The 27,117-nt window shown below is 33.8% G+C and overlaps 1 protein-coding gene across 10 annotated transcripts in view; it reads right to left on the bottom strand.

Annotated features, from left to right (window-relative positions):
• The window catches only part of ADGRL2 (adhesion G protein-coupled receptor L2), a 203,017-nt gene that overhangs the window by 24,994 nt on the left and 150,906 nt on the right, over nt 1-27,117 (bottom strand). For all 10 annotated transcript variants that reach the window (XM_065910337.1, XM_065910346.1, XM_065910309.1 and 7 more), the window contains exons 5-11: nt 24,003-24,803; nt 17,361-17,654; nt 16,720-16,823; nt 15,697-15,882; nt 11,829-12,012; nt 649-774; nt 179-384 (exon numbers count right to left, since the gene is read on the bottom strand). In XM_065910337.1, coding sequence (XP_065766409.1) covers nt 179-384; nt 649-774; nt 11,829-12,012; nt 15,697-15,882; nt 16,720-16,823; nt 17,361-17,654; nt 24,003-24,803 — 1,901 coding nt within the window. The remainder of the gene's footprint in view (nt 1-178; nt 385-648; nt 775-11,828; nt 12,013-15,696; nt 15,883-16,719; nt 16,824-17,360; nt 17,655-24,002; nt 24,804-27,117) is intronic.

The following is a 27,117-nucleotide window of genomic DNA, read 5'->3' on the forward strand; positions in this document are numbered from 1 at the left end:
GACTTAAATAAACTTGTGTCTCTGACCTAGTCCACCATTTGAAATTCAAATAGGAAGTCTTTTCTTTCCTCTCTGCCACTTCTCCATTCCCCTTCTCTCAATCCACAACATGTCAGTTTTGCTTCCATCCTCACTGGTTTTACAACCTTCCACTACTTCATTAGCATATATAACTTACATCAATGTGTGGTAAGGTAAAAAGCACAGGATCTGTCAAGTATACTCGGCTGGATTCTTTATTGATTGAAACTGAAATGACGTGGGAATTCACTGCGATGGTGCTATTTCGACCAATAAAGTCAGCACCCAGTTTTATGGTTGCATTTTCGGTACTAAGGAACTGTCCCAGACTCCGGTAAATGATGAATACCAACTTTGCAAGACCTAGGAAGGTAAAAACAGTCATATGTCTTTACAGAAAATATGCTTATGAATAAGATAAGACACAGTAAAGTAACAAAATGAAATCCTTATGAAATCTTTATTCAGATTAAGTTTACTGGGAAAGAGTAGGTGTTATTTTAAATCTGCTTTTAAATGTTAAGCCTTATTTGTTATATTAGGAGTCAAATACTCAGCATTTTAGAATTAACAGGTTTAACTGAACAAAAAACCTATCAATTTTTAAAAGACTTTGCTCCATCTTACCATTCCTGCTGTTCTGTTTGACTGTATTTGCAGAGAGTTGGATTGAGCTGCCTGCTCCTTTGATACCCAGAGGAAATTTAAAGTCTTGGACCTGTCCTTCTGTACTGAGTACTGCAACTTCCAGAACTGGATAAGGTAAAAGATAAAGGAGGAGAACAAAGGGGGATTCTTTATATTCACAGACAAAAAGGCAAATTGCACAGAAACCACTATTCTCCCTGTTTACTATTCTAAAAACTTTAGTGTTCAATTACAACAAAATTATGAACAAACAACTAAATTATTCTAAGAGGTCTTAAACTTTACTACTTTAAAAATCTAGGTGTAATCGTTTTAAAATTTTCTTTAGAGTTTTATATATCTTTTTCAACTAATTCTAGTCTTTTGGCCTATGAATATGAAGCGTCTGATTTATAGCACGCAACTATCAAAGTTTCACTAAATCATGTTAAACAAAAATATCTCAAAATTATTTTTTGACTCTGTGTTAAAGTAATTTTCAGTGACCATTACTTGGTAATGGTAAAACACAATACGAAGTATAAAATTTGAATACCTCTACTGCATGTAGGTATCTATTTCTATGTATTGCTACATAATGTATTTTAATACATAAGATTACATAGGTCAATTTTGCAGTAATAAGTTTTCTATAACTTCTAAAAGTAGTTGCCCAGCATAGCAATATTTATGAGAAAATGTCTACGTCTGGCATTATGTTCATACTTCCCATTAATTCTCACTAGTAGTGATCAATTTTTACATACTCAAGTTAGGCAATCTGGTCTGCCACTTGTTTTGGTAAATAATGTTTTACTGGGACTCAATTATCTATTAACATATTGTCTACAGCAGTTAAGTATTTGCAGCTTAGGCCACATGGCCTGCAAAGCTTAAAATGTGTATACTTGGATTTCTACACAAAAAGTTTGCAAACCATTGCCGTATGATCCAAAGTTCAAAAATTCTAATGAGGTAGGAACATTAGGAAATATGTTAGGAAATCAAGTCAAGTCAATAAGGAAACATTAAGAATATTTATATGATCAGCAAGACTGTTTAAAAAATACTGCTCAACTCCGCTTAAAAAATACAATAGTAATATTCTCAACATAAATGTTGTCTACTATCATTCCAATAAAGGTTATAATATTTTATATCAGCATACATTTATTAAAAAGAATGAAAAATATTATTGCTTCTACTAGAGTAAACTATTTCATATTAGTAATCAGAATGTGCCATTTTGATGAAATGAGAGGAACTGGATGGAAAAATTTTCATTTCAGATATTTGAATTTTTAAAAGTAACACATAATTCAACAAATACAGTCCACATACTTTTCTCTAAATTTTACCCTCTCTGATGGCATATATCCTTGAATAGCTATTTCTGTACTTAGATAAACATGTATACATGTGTTTCTATGTGCATATACATGTACATGCACATACACACAGAGTGTGATGAATTCACTCACTGCGTTTTAGGAAAACGAACTCATACCATTATAGAGTAACTCTTGGATGCTATTTTTTAAAAATCTTTCTCAACTTTCTTTTGTAAAATACTTACAGATTCAACTACAAATATGAAATCATAAAACTACAGAGATTTTTATAACTATGAGGCCACATGTCAAGCACCTGAAATATAAATTTATAATGACAGACCTGTAACTCTTAGAATTCTACCTGCTGCAGAAGCTGGTTGAGATACTTTGCTTAGAAAGATTCAGCAGGTGAGTATATAGATGATCACTTCCATGCGTGGGTAATGCTTTGAAGGAGACACAATGAATGACAAAAATATACATCTAAAATATACCTCCTTCTTCTTCACACTGAAAGGGGTTCTCAATTATTAATTATTCTTAAAACAAGACAGAAGACAGAGTAGAGGGAAATCTTTTAAGTGTTCATAATATCTCAAATATATATGAACAAAGAGTTAATTTCATTTAACTTAAAATAATGTTGATAGTAAAAATAATTTGTTTGAATTTTCAAAAACAGGACCATTAATATAGATCTTAGCAGAGATGCAATAATCAACTTTATACTACAAATAAAGATGAAGGGAAAATTTCCTAGAAACAAAACTGACTAAAATAAAAATTCAACAGTTTATGATCACTTAAGAAAATGAACTCATGGTTAAATATATACTGAATCTTTAACAAACTGATCCAGTAAGTATTAAAAAAATGTTTTTCAACTCATTTCATAAGATATATATAATCTTGATGTATAAAACAGTAAAAAGAAAAATTACAGAATATTCTCACTTAAAGTATGTAAAACATTTAATTATATATATATCTTAAATATATCCTAAACAAATTGAGTTTAACTGAAAAAGGCATACATAAATTAATGCATTAGAAAACACATTAATGTATTTAGCCAAATTAAGAAACAAGAAAATATTAAGCAAAAGAACTCAACAAATTTCAACATTCGTGTAGTATAAAAAATCTTTATAAAACAAGAAGGATAAAACAAAAATTCCTTGCCCAGATAAAGGCTTAATTATCAGTTAAGGATTAGTATTCAAACCTATAGAAAAAAAATGATGAAAAACTAGAAGCATATTTTTAAAAGTCAGGATGATCCCTATCACAACTTTTACTTAGCACTGTACTAAAAGACCTAGCTAACACAGTAATTCAAGAATAACAAAAAGGTACAAAGACTAGGAGGAAAAAGCAATTCGTTAATCATTTATAGAAAATATAGTCAACTACATAATGATGTGAGGAAGACTATACTATCAGAAGGAACATAATTTATCAAGCTGCAATAAGCAAAATCAACTGTATACTAATAAACAATCAGAATATATAATTTTTTAAAATATTATTTACAATAGAAATAGTGTACATTTCCTAGAAATAAGCCTAGGAAAATAGAAATAAGCTTATTTCCTAAAATAAGCCTATAATTAAAAAAGTATAAGACATTATTGGGAGAAATACATAACTTTTCTAGGAAACCTAACAACAGATGGAGAATTCTATCCTGCTCCAATCTGGGAGAACTCAACAGATAAATCTGTGACACTTCTTTCAAAGTCTATCTACAAACTTAGTATAACTCTAATAAAAAACTCCAACAAAAATTTTTTGAGTATGTGGAACCTGACAGGCTGATTTTAAAATGCACATGGAAGAGACATGCCAAAAAGCAGCTAAGCGGAATTCGATTGCTCAAGGAGCAGGGTTGAAAGAACTCACTAGATATTAATATAACTAAGAAAAAAAAAAACATACAACAGCAACAATGTAAAACAGACACTCCCAACATGTACAGAAACTTGATATATGACAGAGATATCTTGACAAACCATTGGGGAAAGGAATGGATTATGTTTTGGAAGTGCTGAAAACAACTGATTATCCATATGGAAAAAAATAATATTAGTTCCCTCACTAGTAACATATATAAAATAAACTTCAGGTTGGATTAAAAACAAAGGCAAAAAGGCAAAGCTTTTTAATTTCTAAATAAAGTATAAAATCTTTATCACTACAAAGCAGAGAAACATTTCTTTGTCAGGGGACCAAAAGAAAAAAAAAATACTATTTTAAAGCAAGATTTCAAAAGTATCAATCTTAAAAGAAGAGACTCATAATTTGATTTTATTATTCTGTAAAACAAAATATTAATATAGAAAGCAAAAAAGAGAAGACACGGGCAGAATAAACATTTGCAAACTATGTAATCTTCAAAGAATGAGTTTCCAGACTGTTCCAGAATGCATTATCTACAGAGAAAGAGATAAACAGGAAAAAATGTGGACAACATATTCACAGGAGAGAAAATTAAAATAACCAATAAATTAAGTATCTCGCATTAAGTAATCAGGGAACTGCAAATCAAAACATGTGATCAATTCAGGTCTATTAGAATGACAAAATTTATATCAATAATAGAACTTTGGCAAAGAGAGTGATGGGGAACAGTGATATTACTGGTGAGAGTGTAAAATTGGTAAAGCAGTAGAAAGCAATTTGGCAGTATTTAGTAAAGTTAAACATGGGTATGCTCTATCATTCCAGAACTATTTCCAGGTTTGTGTGTGTGTGTGCGTGTGTATGTGCATGTGTGTACGCTCATATGTATCTAGAAAGGTATAAAGTATGAATAAGAGACATAAAAAAACTTTCCTCTCAGTTTTTCTAGTATCATCAAGAAAGCATAAGCTACTAAAATATCTATCACAGGCATAATTAAATAACTGTGCATTCTTAGGACAAATGAATGAACAAGAGATGCACATATCAATGGACATAAATATGAAAAATGTACAGTTATATTTATAGTGTGAAATCATTAATGTTAAAATATGAAAGTGAAGTGAAAGTCACTCAGTTGTGTCTGACTCTTTGCGATCCCTTGGCCTTCTCCAGGCCAGAATACTGGAGTCGGTAGCCTTTCCCTTCTCCTGGGGATCTTCCCAACCCAGGAATTAAACCAGGGTTTCCTGCATTACAGATGGATTCTTTACCAACAGAGCTATCAGGGAAGCCCTAAAATATGAAAAGTAATTGCTAAATGCACATACCTGTAGAGCAAAAGTAAATAAATAAAAACTTACTAATGCTTAATAAAGTAAGAATGATGGCTACCCCCTTCTTAATCAGATCAAGAAGGAGGGGCCCAGAGGATTTCTAGATTATATATACCTATTTCTTTCCTCCAAACTTGAAGTAAATATGGTGAAATGCTACGACTGGTACACAAATGTTTATGATTTTCTCTATACTCTTGTATACTTGAAATAATATATGCTTTGTTCAACATATTTCCTGAAAGTGAGTACACTTAATCCATAGGAGAACCACCTGGAGCCTCACTCATAGCCAGTGCCGTGGATGGGATTTTAATATAATTATCTGTATGTTTGTCAAATTCATTTCTGAGTAGTGGCTGCAGTGAGTGGGAAGGGGAAGAAAAGTAAGAGAGCGTAAAGAAAAAACTAGGACCTCTGGCAGCTGATCAGCGTTGTACCAAGTTCCACTAGCTTGAGTCCCAGGGTAAAAACAACATGGAGTAGATGGTATGGAGCACAGCAAAGTTGAGGCTCAGGTGACATGGAGTTTAGGAGTTATAAACTTTATTGTTTAGAGCTGCTGTGATTCTGGGGTTTTTGTTACCACAATATAACTAAGTTTAAATTGATATATACAATCAAGTTGGCTGCTAAGCACATTGGTAAAATAAACTATAGGGAATTTTATAATGCTGGATTAGGCTGATAATAAATAAACCACCTAATCAAGCTTAAGAGGATGAAGAAAGACAATCAAATATTATCTGTTTCTTTTCATAAGATGCAACAGAAAATCACTGGGGGTGGGGGGGAGGACAGGTGGAATGGAATTTAAATCAGAGGTTATTAGACCAGCCAAAAACCTAGAAGGCAGAAGGAAAATTTTTTCTCTCCTGTAGGAGCAATGCATCAGTCAAATGTACATGAACTTGTTTGTGTACTGGTTAAACTAGGTACTAACAAATTTCGAAAAATTAAATAATTGAAATCTCCTTTTTATCATTTGAACCTAATTATTTTTTAATTTTTTAAAGTATGGCAATGGCTTGTATTTTTTTTTCTTAATGTCTAAGATACATATTAAATAATTTATAGTAATAATGTAATGTTAGGGTTTGCTTTAATAATACAATGGTGAGAGGAATAAGTGAAAGCAGATTACCTAGATGCTGTTGAAGCTGGGTAATGAGGACTTTTTATCAAAATTAAAACTTTTCCTTCTCTCACGATATCATTAAGAAAATAGAACGGAAAGTCATATACTGAGGGAAATCATTCGGAATATACATAGATTGACAAAAGATTCGTATCAGAAGTATATAAACAATCCTGACAGTAAGCGTCTACCTACAATGTGAGAGACCTGGGTTCGATCCCTGGGTTGGAAAGATCCCCTGGGGAAGGAAATGGCAACCCACTCCAGTACTCTTCCCTGGAAAATCCCATGGATGGAGGATCCTGGTACACCATACTGCATGGGATCGCAAAGAGTCGGACACGACTGAGCGACTTCACTTTCTTTCACTTTCACTTTCCATAATCCAATAATAAGACAAATAACTCAACTAAAATGGGCAAAATATAAAAGCAGATACTTTACATAAAGATGTATGAATAGCCAAAAATCACATGAAAAGTTGGAACAGTTTTCAGCAAAATGTAACTTAGCAACCATACAAATGAAAAGTAAAACCAAAATGAGATTCCATTACAAACCACCAAAATGACTAAAAAGAAAAAGGCATTTGAAAAGACAATAGTAAATGCTAGTGAGAATGTGAAGCAACTAAACTTGTTGTTAAGGAATATAAAAGGATTCCTAAATGTTGTTAGGAATATAAAAGGGTACAACAACTTGGGAAAATAACAACTTAGTCAAGTTGTCAAAAACTGGGAACAAACTAAATGTATGACCAACCAAGTGAGTAGATACAAAAATGTGTCCTTATAATGGAAATTCAGCAATAAGAATGATTTAATTACTGATGCTGGCACCAAAACATGAATCTCAATAACATTATACTGTGTAAAAGAAGCAAGATCAAAAAGAGCATACAGTTTATGATTCCATCAACTGAAGGTCCAGAAAGAACAAAATTATAGTGACATAAAACAGATCAGTGGTTGCTTGGGACTGGGAATATGAAAAAACTATCAAAGATTATAAAAGACCCTTTTGAGGTAGTTGAAATATTGACCAAGCAGTTGGTTAAACGAGTGTACATTTGTCAACACTCATCAAAAAGTATAAACAGTTGCTTTTATTGTATGTAAAGTATACCTCAAAGTTGATTTTAATAAGCTATACTCAGATATAATTATAACATATAATTTTATGAGATCACATATAAGGGTAAATCATATAATCAAGTGAAAACAGGGATTCAAGGAGAAACCACTAAAGAGGAGAATCAAATTGTCTTAATAAACAAAGATACTGTAGCCATACTCTAAATTTAGATAAGAACATAGAATGAAGACATAAAAGGATAATGGGATATTTTAGTCCTCATGTCTAAAAAGAGAACAAGTCCTAGGAAAAAGTTGAATCTTGAATGTCATTAAATTATGGATGATATTTTTCACAAAACTGTGAAATAAAAGATACAGGAATATATTGGAATATGTAAAATGATCTTCATAGCGTTAATTCTTGGGTAATCAATACATGAATACATTAAGATAAGGACCTTATTTTTTGTACTGAGGTATAGCTGATTAACAATGTGATGGTTTTGGGTGAACAGAGAACGGTCGTGAAGGGTCACAACCATACACATACATGCATCAATTTCACCTAAATCAAATCCCCTATGACTATGCAGTGGAAGTGAGAAATAAATTTAAGGAACTAGATCTGATAGACAGAGTGCCTGATGAACTATGGACAGAGGTTCATGACACTGTACAGGAGATAGGAATCAAGACAATCCCCAAGAAAAAGAAATGCAAAAAAGTAAAATGGCTGTCTGAGGACAACTTACAAATAGCTGTGAAAAAGACAAGTGAAAAGCAAAGGAGAAAAGGAAAGATACACCCATTTGAATGCAGAGTTCCAAAGAATAGCAAGGAGAGATAAGAAAGCCTTCCTCAGCGATCAATGCAAAGAAATAGAGGAAAACAATAGAATGGGAAGGACTAGAGATCTCTTCAAGAAAATCAGAGATACCAAGGGAACATTTCATGCAAAGATGGGCTCAATAAAGGACAGAAATGGGATGGACCTAACAGAAGCAGAAGAGGTGGCAAGAATACACACAAGAACTGTACAAAAAAGATCTTCACGACCCAGATAATCACGATGGTGTGATCAGTCACACTCACCTAAAGCCAGACATCCTAGAATGTGAAGTCAAGTGGGTCTTAGGAAGCATCACTACGAACAAAGCTAGTGGAGGAGATGGAATTCCAGTTGAGTTATGTCAAATCCTAAAAGATGATGCTGTGAAAATGCTGTATTCAGTATGTCAGCAAATTTGGAAAACTCAGCAGTGGCCACAGGACTGGAAAAGGTCAGTTTTCATTCCAATCCCAAAGAAAGGCAATGCCAAAGAATGTTCAAACTACCGCACAATTGCACTCATCTCACACACTAGTAAAGTAATGCTCAAAATTCTCCAAGTCAAGCTTCAGCAATACGTGAACCAAGAACCGCCAGATATTCAAGCTGGTTTTAGAAAAGACAGAGGAACCAGAGATCAAATTGCCAACATCCGCTGGATCATGGAACTCTCTTGTTTTTTCAATGATCCATCTATTTCTGCTTTATTGACTATGCCAAAGCCGTTGACTATGTGGATCACAACAAACTGTGGAAAATTCTCAAATGATGGGAATTCCAGACCACCTGACTTGCTTCTTGAGAAACCTGTACGCAGGTCAGGAAGCAACAGTTAGAACTGGACATGGAACAACAGGCTGGTTCCAAACCTGAAAAGGAGTACGTCAATGCTGTATATTGTCTACCCTGCTTATTTAACTTCTATGCAGAGTACCTCATGAGAAACACTGAGCTGGAGGAAGCACAAACTGGAATCAAGATTTCCAGGAGCAATATAAATAACCTCAGATATGCAGATGACACCATCCTTACGGCAGAAAGTGAAGAAGAACTAAAGAGCCTCTGGATGAAAGTGAAAGAGGAGAGTGAAAAAGTTGGCTTAAAGCTCAACTTTCAGAAAACTAAGATCATGGCATCTGGTCCCATCACTTCATGGGAAATAGATGGCGAAACAGTGGAAACAGTGGCTGACTTCTTTTAGGGGGCTCCAAAATCACTGCAGATGGTGATTGCAGCCATGAAATTAAAAGACGCTTACTCCTTGGAAATAAAGTTAAGACCAACCGAGACAGCATATTAAAAAGCAGAGACGTTACTTTGCCAACAAAGGTCCGTCTAGTCAAGGCTATGGTTTTTCCAGTAGTCATGTATGAATGTGAGAGTTAGACTATTAAGAAAGCTGAGCGCCAAAGAATTGATGCTTTTGAACTGTGGTGTTGGAGAAGACTCTTGAGAGTCCCTTGGACTGCAAGGAGATCCAACCAGTCCATCCTAAAGGAGAAAAGTCCTGGGTGTTCATTGGAAAGACTGATGCTGAAGCTGAAACTCCAATACTTTGGCCACCTGATGCGAAGAGCTGACTCATTTGAAAAGACCCTGATGCTGGGAAAGATTGAGGGCAGGAGGAAAGGGGACGACAGAGGATGAGATTGTTGGATGGCATCACCGACTCAGTGGGCATGGGTTTGGGTAGACTATGGGACTTGATGATGGACAGGGAGGCCTGGCGTGCTGCAGTTCCTGGGGTCGCAAAGAGTCAGACATGACTGTGTGACTGAACTTAACTGATTTTCCCTCAAAATTCCCTCTCAGGGCATTATTTTTCAGAAGTCAGTAAAATATGTACTATATACACTATGAGAAATCTACGCATAATGTTCTTTCTTTAATTAAAAAACAATTAAAAACCAGTGTAAAGGATAATCATGTGGAACTCCGAAAAACACAACTATTAGGGGAAAAAAATTCCTGACCATTCTCAAACTGAGACAAAAATGTCTCAAACATATAACAATATGTGTGTTCTACATACATGAAGCTGATGGGAGCAAACAATCTCAACCTGGCCTATCAAAATTTCTTGCACTCTTGGAAGGAGCTTAAAGTGGGAAATTTTAGGGGTTTTTTTTAGGGGGGAGCACTGCTTTTAAAATAGTCTTCAAAAGGTTTAAAAAATAAATGGAGGTCAGAACACAACACTTCAAATACTTTTTATGATTTGTCTTCTGAGTTAATCAAGTCTACACTTCTTTATCTTATAGGCACATTCCTGAAAACATCTGAGAATTATTTAATGTGTATCTTAGAAAATTCATTAGACTATTAAATAAATTAAACTCAGAAATAATGACAGCTCTAGACAGAAAAGAGAACTTTTATTTTCTATTTCTACTAAACAATGGTAGACTATCACTTTCCTTGTGACTGCTCTCCCAAACCAAGTCAAATTATTTTGACTTAAAATGAAGTTATTTATCACTTCAAACTTCATTAAGTAAATAAAAATATGATTTTAATAATACCCTCTTTCTAAAAACTCAGTTATTTAAAATTTTTTATCTAAATCCAGGTATCATAATTAGATTTATGTCTACTTCTCCCATACAACTTGCTTTTCTGCATTTTTAAATATAAAGTTCCATGTTTCAGTAGGCACAATAAGACAATAAGATATGGCATCCTAGATAGCAGAACTTCATTCAATATCTGCTGCTCCAATACATTCTTTCAATGACAGAGTAATTTGTGTTCCCTTTTGGTTTTTTTCACATTTATGCTTTGGAAATTTCTTTACTTTACTAAGGGATACTATAAACTTCATCTGAGCTCAACCTCACTGAATAACAATTCTAAATCAGTCAAGCCTATACTGACTGACAAGTTATAGTATACCATTACTAATCAGTATAGAATTATACTAATTTATTAGTATAATTTCACTGAACTTAACGGTACTTCTTTAAAATATCATCAAAAGTGAATTCTTGCCGCTCACTGCCAGCATTTAAATTCTAAATGATCCTCCAAAACTATCTGCAGCTATTTTGCAATCTATAAAGCATGAATATTCTGCTCTATGGGGGATGTACATCACTGACCACATTTTCACCTGAAAGCAGTTGTGTTTAATATAAACATTTGGCTCACATATCTGTGTGCCTAAAATATTTGACTGGGAGAACACATTCCAGAAAGTAATTTAAATTCATTAGGAACATATCATATAAATGGAAAAGCATTTGCCCTAGTTCCATAGCAAGTATTTTCACTACTTAAGCAATCCATATTCTGGCATTTAAGTACTCTAAACACTTCTTTCCTTTAATGATTTTTTAGTCGGAAAAAAGTACATCAAACCAACTTTCATAAGACATGGAATAGATTTTGGCTTTTGCATTAATTTTATGAATGTGATCGGTTACATTTCTTATTAAAGGACAAACATAATTTGCAAAAGAAAAGCTTAGCACTTGGAAATAACTCAAAAGATTCATATTGGAATCATAATTCTCTTAAACATCTATCTTCTAAATAAAAATTAAACTCAACAATAGATTCACTCACCAATATTTTCTGTGGGCATTGATACCCTGGTTGGTTCTACGAGATTGTCAGCCAGGACGAACGCTCCTTCTTCCAATGTATCCAGCAACATCGTTGCAGTATGTGCCTGTTCAGAAGAATTCATGTGTTTCCATGATTCCAAAGCTTCAGGTCTCAGAAGATTGTCCACTGTATCAACAATTGCCTAAATCCATTAGAAGACCATCATTAGTATTGACTGCTTCTAGTACCAAGGTGATTTTCAATCACTGACTAGTGAAATTGTAATATTTATCTATCTTGTAATATTTATCATATTATACATACTTTATTACATCAAGATAAAAATATGATGATTTAATCTTATGGAAGAATACCTGGACAACACATTACCTGGCCAACTTGATGTTTGACCCTTTCAAAATAGAACTAACTGAAGATTAGTAGACTACTATTTAATTATAAAGACTAGGTATATAAAGAGACAGCTCGTTTCTGTTTATCTAATCATGTCTCAATCATTGAAAAGAAAGAAAACCAGTGTCAGCTCTTAATCTGAGGTATTACACATACATACTCCTACATATAATCTCAAGACTTAAATGTTCTAAATAGAAAACATTGGTATCTCTAGGGTAGCCTAATATATTTGCTAGAAAATAAAATCATGTTGGTTTTGGAAACCTGAACTAAAATAGTATCCAAAATTGTACCTTATAACATTGTCTACTATTATCACTAGGAGAAAACCAAGATGATTTCACAGTTTACAAATTATTTGTGAACATTCCCACTCTTCCAATTCCCTGGCTAGCTAAAAACACTAGAGTATACCATCATGTGTAAACAATGATCTGTTTTTAAGGGGATCAGGAAAACAGTCAAAATATTTAAAGCCAGACTAATAATTTAATAAAAACAAAAAGGCATCTTTATAAATATACATGTTATAAATATTCATATATGTAGGTTTAGTGTATTACCATGCAAAACAACATTAAATAAAAATGTAATCCAGTCAGTTATGCAATTGAAGGTTGGCTTTTGCACTGATACTTACTGCAGCTGTACACTGACTATGGCTTAATAGCTGAAATCACTAAGCTTATTTACTCTTTCTCCCATGTACCTAGTCATAGTGCATCATTAAGCCCAAATATAAATTACTCTGATCTACTGGCAATCATTGAGAAAAAAGAACATACAATGTACAAACACTACAAAAATGGCCTGTTTGAGGTATTGTATTGAAATGAGCAGGTGGAAACTTTGTTTGAGGCTACTGTCAGAGTGAGATTAATTAGCTTAATCCATCTTAATATCCTTGTTTTGTCTGCCATGTGAGTCACTAAAACCTTCCTGGCAGGTAGAAGATACTTGCAAGTGGAGTCAAAGGCTTTTCTCTCTCTCTACTGGGAGATAAAATAGTCAAAATGCTCACACTGATACTGCTGCATCCATTAACTGGAGTGGAACAGAAAGTGGTCTGCTGAGGCCTGATTCATTAGTTACCAAGAAATACAGACTGGAGCCTCTAATCTAAGCTACAAATGAATCCTTTGTCACAAAGCAGGAATTTGTTTCATTTGCATAGTGTAAGTCAGCTTCTAATTTGTAATTTAAGGTGTTTTATTAGTCTTATCTGAACAGAGAAGCTCATTTGAGACATACTGAAAACGACACTGGTCAGAAATTAAGGTCATGCTGAAATTTACTAGCTATATACATAACTCGCTGATGGCATGCTTTCATTAATTTGAATCACTCCTTATTTATTTGTATTTTTCTAGTGGCATCAAAACGATCATTACGCTAATCATATTCCTAATGTAGTCTCCCTGCCAAAGAAAGAAAGCTGTTCTACTCCCACTGAGATATACATCCTGGGCAACATACCAATTATTACATTTCACACATTAAACTAATACCATAAAGGTGAGCTGAAAATTTCAGTATGACAAATTCTATAAATTTCAGCATGTATTTCTTTGACCCCATTAAACAGGCTAATAAGGGACTTTCAAAATATTACTACCTAAAAAAATACTTTCCCAGTGTTTTTCTTTTTCTTTTAAAGTTCTCAGATCCAACAATGTCTATTACTAGCTAGTGAAATGTTATTTCTCCAGATCTTGCCAACCAAAATTGGTGAAGTCATAACTTCTGACTAATCTCTATTCTACAAAATTTAACCAAGTTCTTTTGTTTTGTTTTCATACATATATAAACTTGTTCTTCAAAGTTTGATTGACTAGGAATATGGTCCCCAGATGAGTAAAGTTAGAAAGTAACTATATCCAGCAAAAGAAACTTCTAAACTTCACAAGTAAAACAAAATGTAATGCAGTATTATTATTTTGAGCTATCAGACAGTTAGCTTGGCATAATTCTATGGTTAGCCTCACCATTCTTCCTATTTTACTTGCATATACCAGCGAGGAAAACTGGCTTCAGTAGAAAAAGATTCTGAGGCAAACAGTGGCCTATTATCCTTCACAGAAACATATATATGTACAGTACGGTCACATTACTTATATTTCATTCCTAGTAACCCCTCCCAATATCAACCTGATTCTAGTAATGACACCTAAAATTTTCAAAACAAAACCTATTTTATTTAAGAGTATACCACAGAGATAAGAAAGCAGTGACTTTTTCATGCACATACATTATGACTATACAGTCTTTGATACGATAAACTGCCAAGAATATATCATAGCTGTTTTACTGAAGTTGTTTTTAATCCACAGAGATGACAACAGGGGATAACAAGACTTTATGATTACTTTCCAATTTAGAGGATATTCCATTTAAATTCCTGTACGTTTGGATGAATGCAAAAACAGCAAAAAATATAAAAATAAGCTATTTGCTTATTCTGAGGGTAATATACCTGGGAAAGAAACATTTGTACAGCTGATATGGGGCACATTATATAATTATCAAAGACTGAAATACATTGGTTCATGCAGCAAGATGATAAAGCGTAGCAGGAAGCTGAAGAAGGGAGAAAGCAGGGTGACAGCACAGGAGAGATACCTTAAGGTAAGCCCTGCATGTCTTCTCTCGTTTTTGGAGCTTTTTAGTAAAAGAAAAGAAAATCAGAGGTTAGACTTTTATCTGTTGCATATGGGGAAAGAAGAAGAAATCCTACAAAAATTAAATTGGTGGTCCTGAGCTCAGGTTTATCATGTACTGTAGTCCTCTGGATTTCTGCGAGTCTATACTGACTACCAAGACTGTGTATTCACAGCTTTTAACTTTATTTTACTAAGTATAATAATGCAAAGTATCTTGATAAAACTAGAGACAAAATATGTGATAAAAAGCAAGAAAAAACCTATAGAGCCATTTTAGCCACAGATTTCAGATTCATATGAATTTCATATAAACACTTTATAATATGGCTAAAATAACTATCAAATTTTTGTCAAGGTAATAAAAATTAGTAGCACTAACACACTATATTTCTACCAAAAAAAACTTGTCCTTCTCCCCAAACCTAATATTGAAAACAATTGTTTAGTATCTAACACTCCTAAATGCATCACAATTTTGTTATAATCACAAGAGTTGCCTGTATGAGTTGTTTAACACAGTATCTCCAATTGCAGATAATGCCTTCCAAAGTGAGCACTGACAACAACCAGGTAGATGAAGTTTACTACCAACTAAATTTCCCTCAGGTAATTAGCATCATCTGGGGGGCAGCGAGGTGAGGGCACGTTGCTCCTTTCGCAACTACAATTATTTCTTGAGATGTGAACCAAATTAGAAGTTTTGTCTCTATCTGTATGTCATGGGGACCAAAAGTTATGCAGTCAGCTGCTGAAGAATCCAGAACAGACATACAAAACATCTAATTGAAAATAACACAAGTTTTACCTACCTTGTTATAACTCCGTCCAGCTGAATCCTTCTCACTTGGTTTCAGCTCCTGCAGCTGTGCATCAAGAATGTCCACCAATTGCTCCATCAGTCTCACTGAAGAACTCACATCACCAGCAAACACTGGACCTTTGGTATGTTTAGCCAGTTCATTGGCAAGGCTGGCAGCATTTTCTCCACTTCTGATCTGAAATGAGAGTTTATATTATCTCAGTAAAGATTTCTTGTTGTTTGTGGCTTCTTGTTCTTTTCCCAAGGATCTTTGTTGTGGTGAGAAAAATATTCACAAATATGTCAAAATCTGCAACTAACTGATACCAATAACTTTCTCTTTATTTCAGATGATTAAAGGTTCTTAGATCCTCAAAAAGAAATTCTTAGGCAGGCATTTAAAGGAAACAAAAGAGAAAAAAGGGCCTTTAAAAAATTTTTGAGACAACTCTCTCATTTCACTGCAACCATTTTAAACTGTTGCTTAAAAATCTTATTAATTTATTCCAATGATCCAGAAATTTAAGTCAGAATGTAATCAGTATAACACTGAGGGTTATTATCTACTGCTTACCTTTCAGAAACGTAGGTGGTAAAACTAAAATGTCACTACATTGCACTGTATTAAAGTTATTAATGCCTTTAAAGTCATTTTTACTTATTCTGTCATAATCAGCTGTGATATGAACATCTGCTTGCATTCTGTGGATTCAGTTGCAAACTTAATGATATTTGATTTATTAGGCCAGTGCACTATTTGTCTTACAAACATCAAAAGAAACAGAACAAACTAAATATGAATGAAATTAGGCAAGTATGTATTCATTAAAAAGCTTCACATAGAAAACAGCAAGTCCTAAAACATATGTAACTTTGAATAAATAGTTTACAGACAAAACTATGCATAATTTTTTACTTTTATACAGAACAAAGAGCAACGAAGCTGGTCTTAACATACAAAGCTAAATTATTTATGTTAGAAGTTAAAGCCCTTAATCACCAATGTGTATCATATTAAAAGGTTCCAACCAACCTTCTGAGCCAGCTGATTTACCCAGTGTGAGGTACAGTTGCTAAGATCGGGGCCCTTAGGGTTCCATGTTCCAGTGGAAAGCACGCAGAGATATGAGGCAGTTCCTACAACAGATGCAGAAAACAACAGTGAAATTGAAACCATTTTTCCTGCATGCATTCGGGAAATCCACTATGATGATCCTACTCCGTGTGTTAAATTTTGAATAAACGCTAATGGAAGTAGTTGACAATAACTGACAAAAAGCAGAATATAAACAGTAAATATAAAGTCTGCACAGAAATATTAGACATTTACAGCAAACAAACAAAAAGCCCTTTTTCTTGGGACATATCCAAAATGATGCTTTGTAATGAGAAACGCAGCTGTAAGGCAGTCTCACTAGAGAATCCACGGGCCTAAATCTCAGGCTTGACCTAGAACTTGAAGAAGGAGCGGGGATTCAAAGCCTGGTCTTAAAAGACTTTTATAGTTTCAAAACCTTTAATTTGTCTACATGTGCTATATTACCAAAGTAACAAAATAACAATTAAGTTAGCTATTGTAAATATCTCTTTCCTCAAATAAAATCACTTCAGTGTAATTCAGAACCTACTTAAGTTTTAATAGTATACATAGCATCAATATTTGACAGGAAATACCTCTGGTTCCCTTGGGACATGGTCGTTCAACCATCATTCCCCTTTGTGTCTGAGGCCACCTTATCCCCCTCGCGTCTAATGCTTCGCAGAATCTCTCTGGCAGGGGAAAAATATTTGTTACAGGAGGAATTTTGGTTGTAGAAACTGCTGGAGGTGCTTTTGTCCCCTTGCTTCCTTCCTGCGATCCAGCTACAGTTGTGCTCATGGGGCCTTTCTGTGGAGTGGTGCTTGTGGTTGATACTGTGGTTTTGAACATCTCAGCTGAAGAAGTTATTGTCACAGCTGTGGTAGGCACTATGGAAAAGAGATGAGCATGTTAATCTCAAACACACATCACATTCATATGTGAACATGTGCACGTGCGCACACACACACACACGCACGTACACACACAAAATACACAACCATCCCAAACCAACAAAATGGGGATCACTGAGAATATCCACAGGGTAGGAAGAAGAATGAATCTCTTCATTTATTCCAGCTTATTCATATTGTTGGCTATGCGACTGGCAGTTTGGGTTTTACCCTAGATTTTGCTCTCTGACTGTGTTTTAGGCTTACTTCTCAATGAAATATTTGATAATACAGTTTATGTACAATTTCAACATATATCATCTAACAGGAAATGAAGGATAGTTTAATATAGAGTTTCAATCTACATATCAAATATGGTGTCATATCAGATACATAATTTAGAAAAAGCCATTTCTTATATAAATTCATACTCTGAAACAACAAAATTCAAAGTATCAACAAAAGTCTGACCATTACATATAATTAGGACAATAGAGAATTTCAAGTCACCCACTCTACATCTTATGGGGAAGCAAATCCTGTGACATCTTTCCACCCAGCAGCCATTCTTGCTTGAGAGATTTTTGAGCATGGCTGATTAGATCCAAACAGAAGATAAACTTGGCATGCTTGTTCTGTTTTAGTAAGGAAACATCTGAGGCTTTGACATCTTTACTTTTGAAAACATAGGTATGAAAAGAAACTAGCTCTGATCACAGGTTATATGTAATCACATCAAGATAACAAGTTAGACCAAATTATGCCTAATTCAAAACCAACTCTACATATTAACGGAGAGTTTAAAAGGACCTACAGTTAACTCACTTAAAAGCAGAAATTTAAAAAGAAAAAAAAATTAAGGTTATTCTGGACTTCCAACATTATTTTTAAACTGTTAAATCCATTAGGTTAAAATAATAATGGAATTTAATGTTTTCCTTCATTAATGACCACTTAGTTCAAAAAACAAAACAATCCTGTCAGTAAAATTTTAATGGCATCATTTAAAATCTATTAGTAATTACACTAAAGTTTTATCAACATTTAGATTATTGAATCTTAAAACTTCATAATTTTGAGACTTTAAATCAAGTAGAGCAAATTAAAAATAACTATTTTTAATGATAATCTTATAAAACATTAAGTTATTTTATGGTTTTGCTACACATAAGAACCAGACTAGAACATTAAAACTTCTTTGAAAACATGTCCATATATCACTGACATAATTAGTATTTTAAGCTCTGGTCCCTAGATAATTTGTATAATTCTGACTGTATGACAGAGTATGCTAAGCTTATCAGAAAAAGCAGTGTATACCTACTTCTAGATCTTTAGTAGTGACAAACTTCTTGTTACCAATAAATGCAAGATACACTTTTGACACTCTCTTTTCATTCTATCACTAGAGAAACTTCTTAACCGACTGGTTCATATCCAGGGCATTGGTTACTGATCATATGAGAGAATCCTGTGTACATTAGTCAAGCATCATGCCTAGCCAGCTATTGCAGAAACTTATTCAAACCTGTTTATCTTTTTTCTGTAAAGCACTTGCCTGACATCTTGTTAAACCTCGTTATTTTCTTTTGATTACAATGCAGCCAAGCTTCCAGTGCTTTCTCAATTACCATTTGTCAAAAGCATCACAATCTTTTGAAGAAGTGTTAAATGAATGTTGCTGAATCAAATCTTAAAGGGGGTGGGAAATCAGAGCAAAGAGAAAAGGACAGAGCAGAATGGTTTAATGCTACCCCCTCTGATGGATCCCTTGACACTATACTAATTAGTACATATTTAATGACTGAAAATGTATTAACAATATACAATTAGTGATCTATTAGCTAAGTATCAGTAAAGATTCAAATAAATGAGTGAAGGTAGGCAATAAAATGACCTCTATTAAATGCACAAAACTTCCTGAAATATTCTGTAGCCCATTTCCATGTGCCACTGATGATACATTTTCATATCTTTTACCTTTTGTTCATTAAAAGAAGTTAAACTTCTTTAAGCAACACATTCTTCACTTGTGAATCAATGAAATATTGGGGTATCATGAAAATAAACATGAACATCAACTTTAAGTGGCAAAATTAAACCCATTAGGAGGACAACTACAAAATTGTGCAAGGACAAGGTTTAAGAACTTCAAGAAAAGCAATTTTCTAATACGGAAGCTAGAGATGAGGAGGTATTTATAAAAATTAATGTTTCTTTCCTTAGATGAAGACAGGTCACAACAGGGCACCCCATGATGATAAAAGCTTACATTTATTCAGCATTTATGTACCAGATGCTGTGCTAATCATCACTCATGGATCATCAGATCATCTTATTTAATCCTTACCACAATCCCATGAAGTGGGTACTATGATTATGTTTCTTTTACAGAACAGAAAACTAAGTCATGGAGGAGGTTAAGCAGTTTGTTCAAGGTCATTTGTCCATAATGCTCTTAAATGTTATGATCTTACTTTTCTAGACAAAAGATTTTCATAGACTCTAAGAAAGTACGGCACCCCGCAAGCAATATGTCCTTATTTTGGAGCATTTAACTGACACTGTGCTCTGTGTAAATCTCTAAAAGAAGAAAAAATGTGGGAATATAAGGTACTAAAACAGTAATAGTAAAAAGTTTCACAATGAAATGTTTGTGGCAAAAGACTCAAAACTCAAGAACTTCCTATAAATGGTAGCAGGAAACATGGCAATTCACAATAGAATTATATTGTAAATCTAAAACCTACTGTATATAGCCTTCCCAGAGTTATCAGGTGCCATATCAACACACAGATTAAATGACTTAGCATTCTACCTACCATATATCATTTAAGTACAGAGACCTAGAAACACTGACATTAATGCTAATAAACATATATATTAATAGGTACCCATGAAAACCTCAACAAACATAGTCAGACTGGTTCAATTTACTATGTCAGTATTTATTGAGAACTTGCTAATTATTATCAGCTTTTTCCTATGTGAAAACATTTTAAGGATAATATGTATTTATGATAAATGAGAGGGTAGTTATTTCCCTCTTCCAAGTCCCCAAATTCATCCATTATTCACTGAATGAACACTAGCTAGAGTGAGAATATAGTCCAGTAAGGCAAAAACTGCAGCAGATTTATTAAATTTACCTTTATTCAATATCTAAAAACACCAATCATCTTTTAATTACCATTCATTATCAGCGGGAAGATGTTTTAAGAAATAAGTATTCTATGTTAAACACTTCTTAAATAATAAATATAACTGGCTTTCTTAAAAAAATTTCCCTCAAGTTGTTTGCCATAATTCATTATTACTCTAAGCCAGATATTCAGAAACCGTCAGAACTTAAGACAATATTTTTCAATAATGTTTGGGATATCAAAACTGCAGACAGATTAAAGTAAGTATAAATCAATTCAGATTAAGACATAGAAAAGAGTTAATATATGACTGAAATGGCGCCCCTGCCCCAAGCCAACATTACATAGGAAGAAAGCAAAAGAGAAAAAACAGATCTAGTTTAGGATAACGGAGCAAATTAACTAAGTAGAGATCACAGAAAGCTAAAAATTTAAAGAAAGAAGGAAGGTGTATTTGAAAGCATTATGAAGGCAAAGTAATAATATACTTGTGCTGTTAGGAATGGAAGGCATGGATATGGGGGAAAAATACTGCAGCTAATACAGTGTGAAACAGTCCATATTAAAATTATCCATTTTACCACACAATATATATCTTGGCTACATACATGATAACAAAGCCAGGACACAGACTTGCTGTCAGTGGCTTATGGTTTGACCTAAATATATGGGCTAGAATAGCTCTGCAAGGCCCCATTTACATGCAGTTAGATATTAGCACACATCGTGGACAAGCGAGGCAGGAGTCTCTCTAAAAGCATTTGAAGATAAGTTATAAAGTGCAAATAAATAAGTGAATATGCTTCAAACATCAGCAAGAAAAATTTAGGTCAGATAAAAATCTTTACCACTAAGGTTTTAATAAGAAGTCAGTATGGACTTTCACCTTCTGAGACTATGTAAGAAAGGCTATTTTGGATAACACAACACTGCTGTAGGAATAAAGTTACCACATATGGCAAAGTTTCTCATTTTCAAAGCTAGTAACTGCTTTTTCCAAAAAGCATCCAAATTATCAAAGATTCTCTCATCTGAAATGTGTCAAATTATTTACTAGAACATATGCCACATGTGGAAAGTGACGTTATTACTCATCTTGTATTCCATGAAGTGCTCTGTGACAAGAAGGTGGGCAATGATTCCTTGTTGAGCTGAATCAACCTGTACTCAACTTTAGGAGTTATTTAATTATAATCGGCATTTAAATTTTTTTTAACTTTTTTTTTCCTAATGGAGGGAAAAAGATTTACTGCTACCCAAGAAACATTTAACAACTGTGAGGGTAATACAGGTTACAAAAAAAGATATAATACATATTCTCCAGGCAAGAATACTGAAGTGGGTTGCCATTTCCTTCTCCAGAGGATCTTCCAGACCCAGGGATTGAACCCAGGACTCCTGCATTGCAGGCAAACTCTTTACCAACTCAGCCACCAGAGAAGACCCTTTTACAATGTCAAGTTTGGTCAATTACTGAACTTTGCCTTTTACAAAACTATAGGATAAGAGAGAAGCATGGTACTAACTTTTAGGAAAACAACTGAGATATAAGAATTATCCCAAATTGCTGGCCTCAAGAGAAAAAGATATGTCTGAATTTAAAAATAAACGATACTTACATAATATTAATAAAGATTTTCATGGCCTAATGGAAGATTTCATTGTTGAAAGTTTATCAATGGTACACTACTACAATTTTAAGCCAACAAATTCTAGATATACGTGAATTAAAGAAAAGGAGGGCTTGCGCTGGTGGCTCAGGTGATAAAGAGTTTGCCCGCGGTGCGGGAGACCTGGGTGTGATCCCTGGGTTGAGAAGATTCCCTGGAAGAGGGCATGGCAACCACTCCAGTATTCTTGCCTGGAGAGTCGCCGTGGACAGGGGAGCCTGGCGGGCTGCAGTCCATGGGGTCACAAGGAGTCGAACATGACTGAGCGACTAAAAACAGCACGGCACAGCACTAAGGCAAGTCATTACTGCTCTTGTGGTATGAAGAAAATTCACACACTTCATATTCTATAATCAAAGTAGAAGTTCAGCTATAAAGGCTCATGCTTTTGCGGTCCTAACAATGACAATATTTAGGATTTAGTGACTTACTAAGTCACTTACTTATTAACTGACTTAATAAGTTACATTATTCCTTAAAATATGTATAAGCTTATGTAGCTATGTTTAAGCATGTGGTTGTATACTGCTTTAACAGAGGAAAAAGATATTAATTCCTGTTCCACCTTGTTGAAGAGATTGATTTACTTAGTCCAAAGAACTTTCTGGTTCCTACAATTCTGAAGTAACTCAATAATGTGAAAATTTCAATTAACTCAGAAAATTGAAAAAATAATTCAGATCTTTTAAACACAAATATTATTGTTCAACTAGAAAAGATTTATAATTAGGTAAACTCCATAATAATATATTAAGAGATCATTCTTTCATCATGAGTATGAGGTAATCTTATTTTAATGAAAATTCAAAACTTAATTTACCCTCAAAACTTTACTGCAGAACTGAAGTAACTTGACAAACTAAAATACATTTCCAAAGATTTGTAAAGTAGTGATCCTTTATAAAGATACCTAAAGAGAACACAAATTTTAAAAATGCTAGCAGAACTGTCTTCAGAAAGCAATACTTGGGATCATCTAGTGCTTAGTTCATGTGTAACAGTTAAAGTCCAGAAATATTGACCTAATACCATCACAAATTTATTGGAAAATAAAAACGTGTAATTTTACATGATGATCTACAGATAGCAGACACCAAAACTTTAGAATGCTTATGCCTGGCACTGTACATCAAGCCTAGCAATTCTCCTGGGACTTCCTAACACACATTTCCTTTAACCACTGGCGCCAAGAAGTTAAGAGGTCTGCACACAGATTATAATCAATTCAGAAGTCAGGTAGAAAAAAACACACAAAGCTAACAGGTTTGTAGTTGACAATACATTTTTAGCAGTGGAAATCTAAACTGATGAAGGATGCTACAATTTTTTGAAACCAACACTTAAATGAAATTCAGAAAAAGAAAATGGACTAAAATAAGGCTAAAATGTACACACATATGACAATTTGAAATTCCACAATATTATCACTTGCCCTTTAACTATGAGAAGGGGAAGAAAATAAAGAGGGATAACTTAAGTCTTAAAAATAAACTGTTTAAAAAGATATAAGCATTATCAAGTAAAATTCTTACCTTGGGCAGGATCAGGTGGACCAAACTCCAAAGAATATCGTAAAATGAAGTTATTGTTCCACACATAGAGTTGGTTATCTCTTGGATTGTAATCCACTGCAGCAATATACTGGTATTGGTTGGGGAAGGGAACATCTACATATTCTCCTCGGTTTAATCGGGTATTGTAAATATAATCAATTGCATTCTTGCCTGTTTCACTCTCATTGTCTTGATAAACTGACCTGACCACATAAAGGACTCCACAGATCATAAAAGCATTTGAGGCAGCTCGTTTGTCATACACAGTCTCCCACGTTGCTTCAAATCGAAGAGTGTATGGATTCAGTTGGCTAATAACTATCATTCCATTGTTCTGCTCAGTGGCATAAATGACCCATAAGCCATTTTCATCAACAGCTAGGTCAATATCAGTTTTTCCTCCCCATCTATATGGTGAAGTATCATGATAGTTAGCATAGTTAATTATGGCCTCTCCACTCTTAATTCTAGTCCTCAAGTCAAATTTCACAATATTCCTTGTTCTTTCTTTGTTAAAGAAGACAGCACCATCATATACCACAAATCCAGTACCATCTACTCGATTTGGAAGTTTATAGGTTGTTGTTTGGCGACTGTTTTGGAAATCTTCTAAAGATGCATATTCTATTAAAGTATCAGTACGATAGGGAGTCCAGGGCATGAAATAAATTTTATCTGCAGCCTGAAGAGGGTCCTTGCACCAAGCACCTGCCTTTTGTTCAGCTTCATATATACATGGTGAGTCCACAATTGCTTTCAGGGTCCCAGGGCACACAAAAACTAACATTCACAGAGAAAAAACAAGAATTAAGCAAAGTTAAAAGATTATACAAGCAAGCATAAGTTTCAATGATTATAGATCAAAAAAGAAAAATTCACCTTATTAACATTTAATTTTACCAAAATTTATACTTAAAACAAATACTACCTTTCTTTCCTCAAGTTGCTATAACCAATGCACATTTATTTTCACAAATACAAACCAAAGTTTAAGATCATTCATAATTGAGCTAACAATTTATACTTTTGCTATGTGTTTTATCGTACAGTTCTTTTATGCTTTAAAACTTTGTGCATAAAAGTGAACAAAGTACTTTTAGACCAAACTTAGTACCCTCCCTCCCTTAGCCCACTTATAACCCCCAAAAGCAAAACACCAAAATAAAGCAAATAAAACAAAAAGTCCAGTGTGAAGGCTTATTTAGAACTTCTACGGAAGTTAGACTGAAAACAAAAGTACTTCAGTTGAAGGAACATAAATATTCAGAAAATGCAATTAGAAGCAGAGAAAAGTAAATACAAGGAAAGTAGTGATGAAACGACCAGGAGACCCTGTAACCATGGCATGCTATGGAGAGGGTTCTGGAAGCCAGGCAAGATGACACTTTAATAATAAAATATCCAAGGGTGTCAGAAAAAGAGATAAAGAGTGAAACGAAACAGAGAAAGGACAGCTTCACCTCGCCGACTTCAGAAATTTTACCCATCACCAGATTTAGCAGTCATATAATTTCAATGTAAACAGTCGACTTCTTTATAAGGTGCATTTATGAGATCCTGCTGATTGTATTTTAATGTCAGGAATGTTGTGGGGGAAGGGATGGGAGGAGGTAACATCCATAAGGCACATAACAAGGAGCTGGGGTTCAAACTGTATACGTTATTTACCTTTTTGCTCCACTTCTATTTTAAGCATCGGAAGAAAAAAAAAAGTGCAAGGAAAAAAGAAAAAAGATTAAAATAAATTGACTGTTAGTCTAAGACTGAATTCGTAATAGATGCTAAATATAGGAAGAATAAGAGCTGTACTACTTTGGATAAAGAGAAACACACAACAGGAAAAGCTAGCAGGAGAAAGATACTAAAGTTACATAAAAGAACATGGATCAATCATTTTAGTAGATTAAGGAGGCAATACAAATATGTTGGCATGTTGTTTCACTTAGTGTACCTGAATAAATAATGAAACTCTTCACTAATGTGTGGTATACAGACTCTTGCCTTTCCAAAGTCACTCAGCATTCTTACTAAGTTTTACTTTAAATAGGTATACTACAGACACAACTGCATGCATAGGTGTATTATTTCCATTTATTTTATCATGTGAACTCATTATTAAGCTGACTAAAATTAGGTAAACATAACAACAAGGATATATGTTTATAAAATGGCAATTCAATTTTGAAGCTCAGGTCAAATATAATGAATACTGATATTTTTACATTTTTCAAAGGTACATATGTAAGAAGAAATATATAATTATGCAGCTCAGTATGTTTCAATTTTTTCTATTAAATTTTCTGCTTCTAGAAAAAACCATCTTAACTATAAAAAATTAACCTCCTTTTCAGGAATATATAAGCCTCCCCCCTTATCCCAATAGTTATATTGAAGGATGGGATAAGATAATATACTCCCCCCCACTATAATTAGTAACTTTACTTATTTACACATATATTTACTTCATATTATAAAGTTCTCATTAAATCCTCTATAACACATTTCCCAAACTTGTAATACAAAATCTATTTTTAAAAAAAGTAAGCAAAATACATACAAGGAAAAAGCAAGCACAGTAGGCAAGGAGAAAAAGGAAGAAAGAATTATGGTTAGCTCATTATGACATTGTCTACCATCATCAATTTACACAAAAGCAAGCTAGCATGCAACAATCATACTGAGCATTCAAAGCAAATACCTTGATTTCCACAGACCCCATGAAAGGTAAATGCTTTCATAAAACAAACCTGATTAGTAGAGTTACAGGAGAAAAAAATCCTCCCTTCAAGATACTTAAAGAAATAGATTATGCAGTTAGGAAGTGTGCTATAGAATATCCTTGCTGGTAAACAGTATTCAAATCATTATGAACTATAAAATATTATTTTAGATTGTATGTAGGCTTTGAAGTATGTTGCCTGAATTTCATAAAGTGATCAGATTAATGTCTGTGATTCCCCCTCTTCCCTTATCAAAATGCATTAGGGTGTGCCAATACTATATCTCCAAACGGATTACTCAAAGATACTGTAGTTGCACATTTCATTAAGATGCCTTAGCTTGATTAATTTTTCTTAAATTGCAATAATTCATC

Source organism: Muntiacus reevesi, chromosome 1, assembly GCF_963930625.1.
Source record: "Muntiacus reevesi chromosome 1, mMunRee1.1, whole genome shotgun sequence".
Lineage (NCBI taxonomy): Eukaryota > Metazoa > Chordata > Mammalia > Artiodactyla > Cervidae > Muntiacus > Muntiacus reevesi.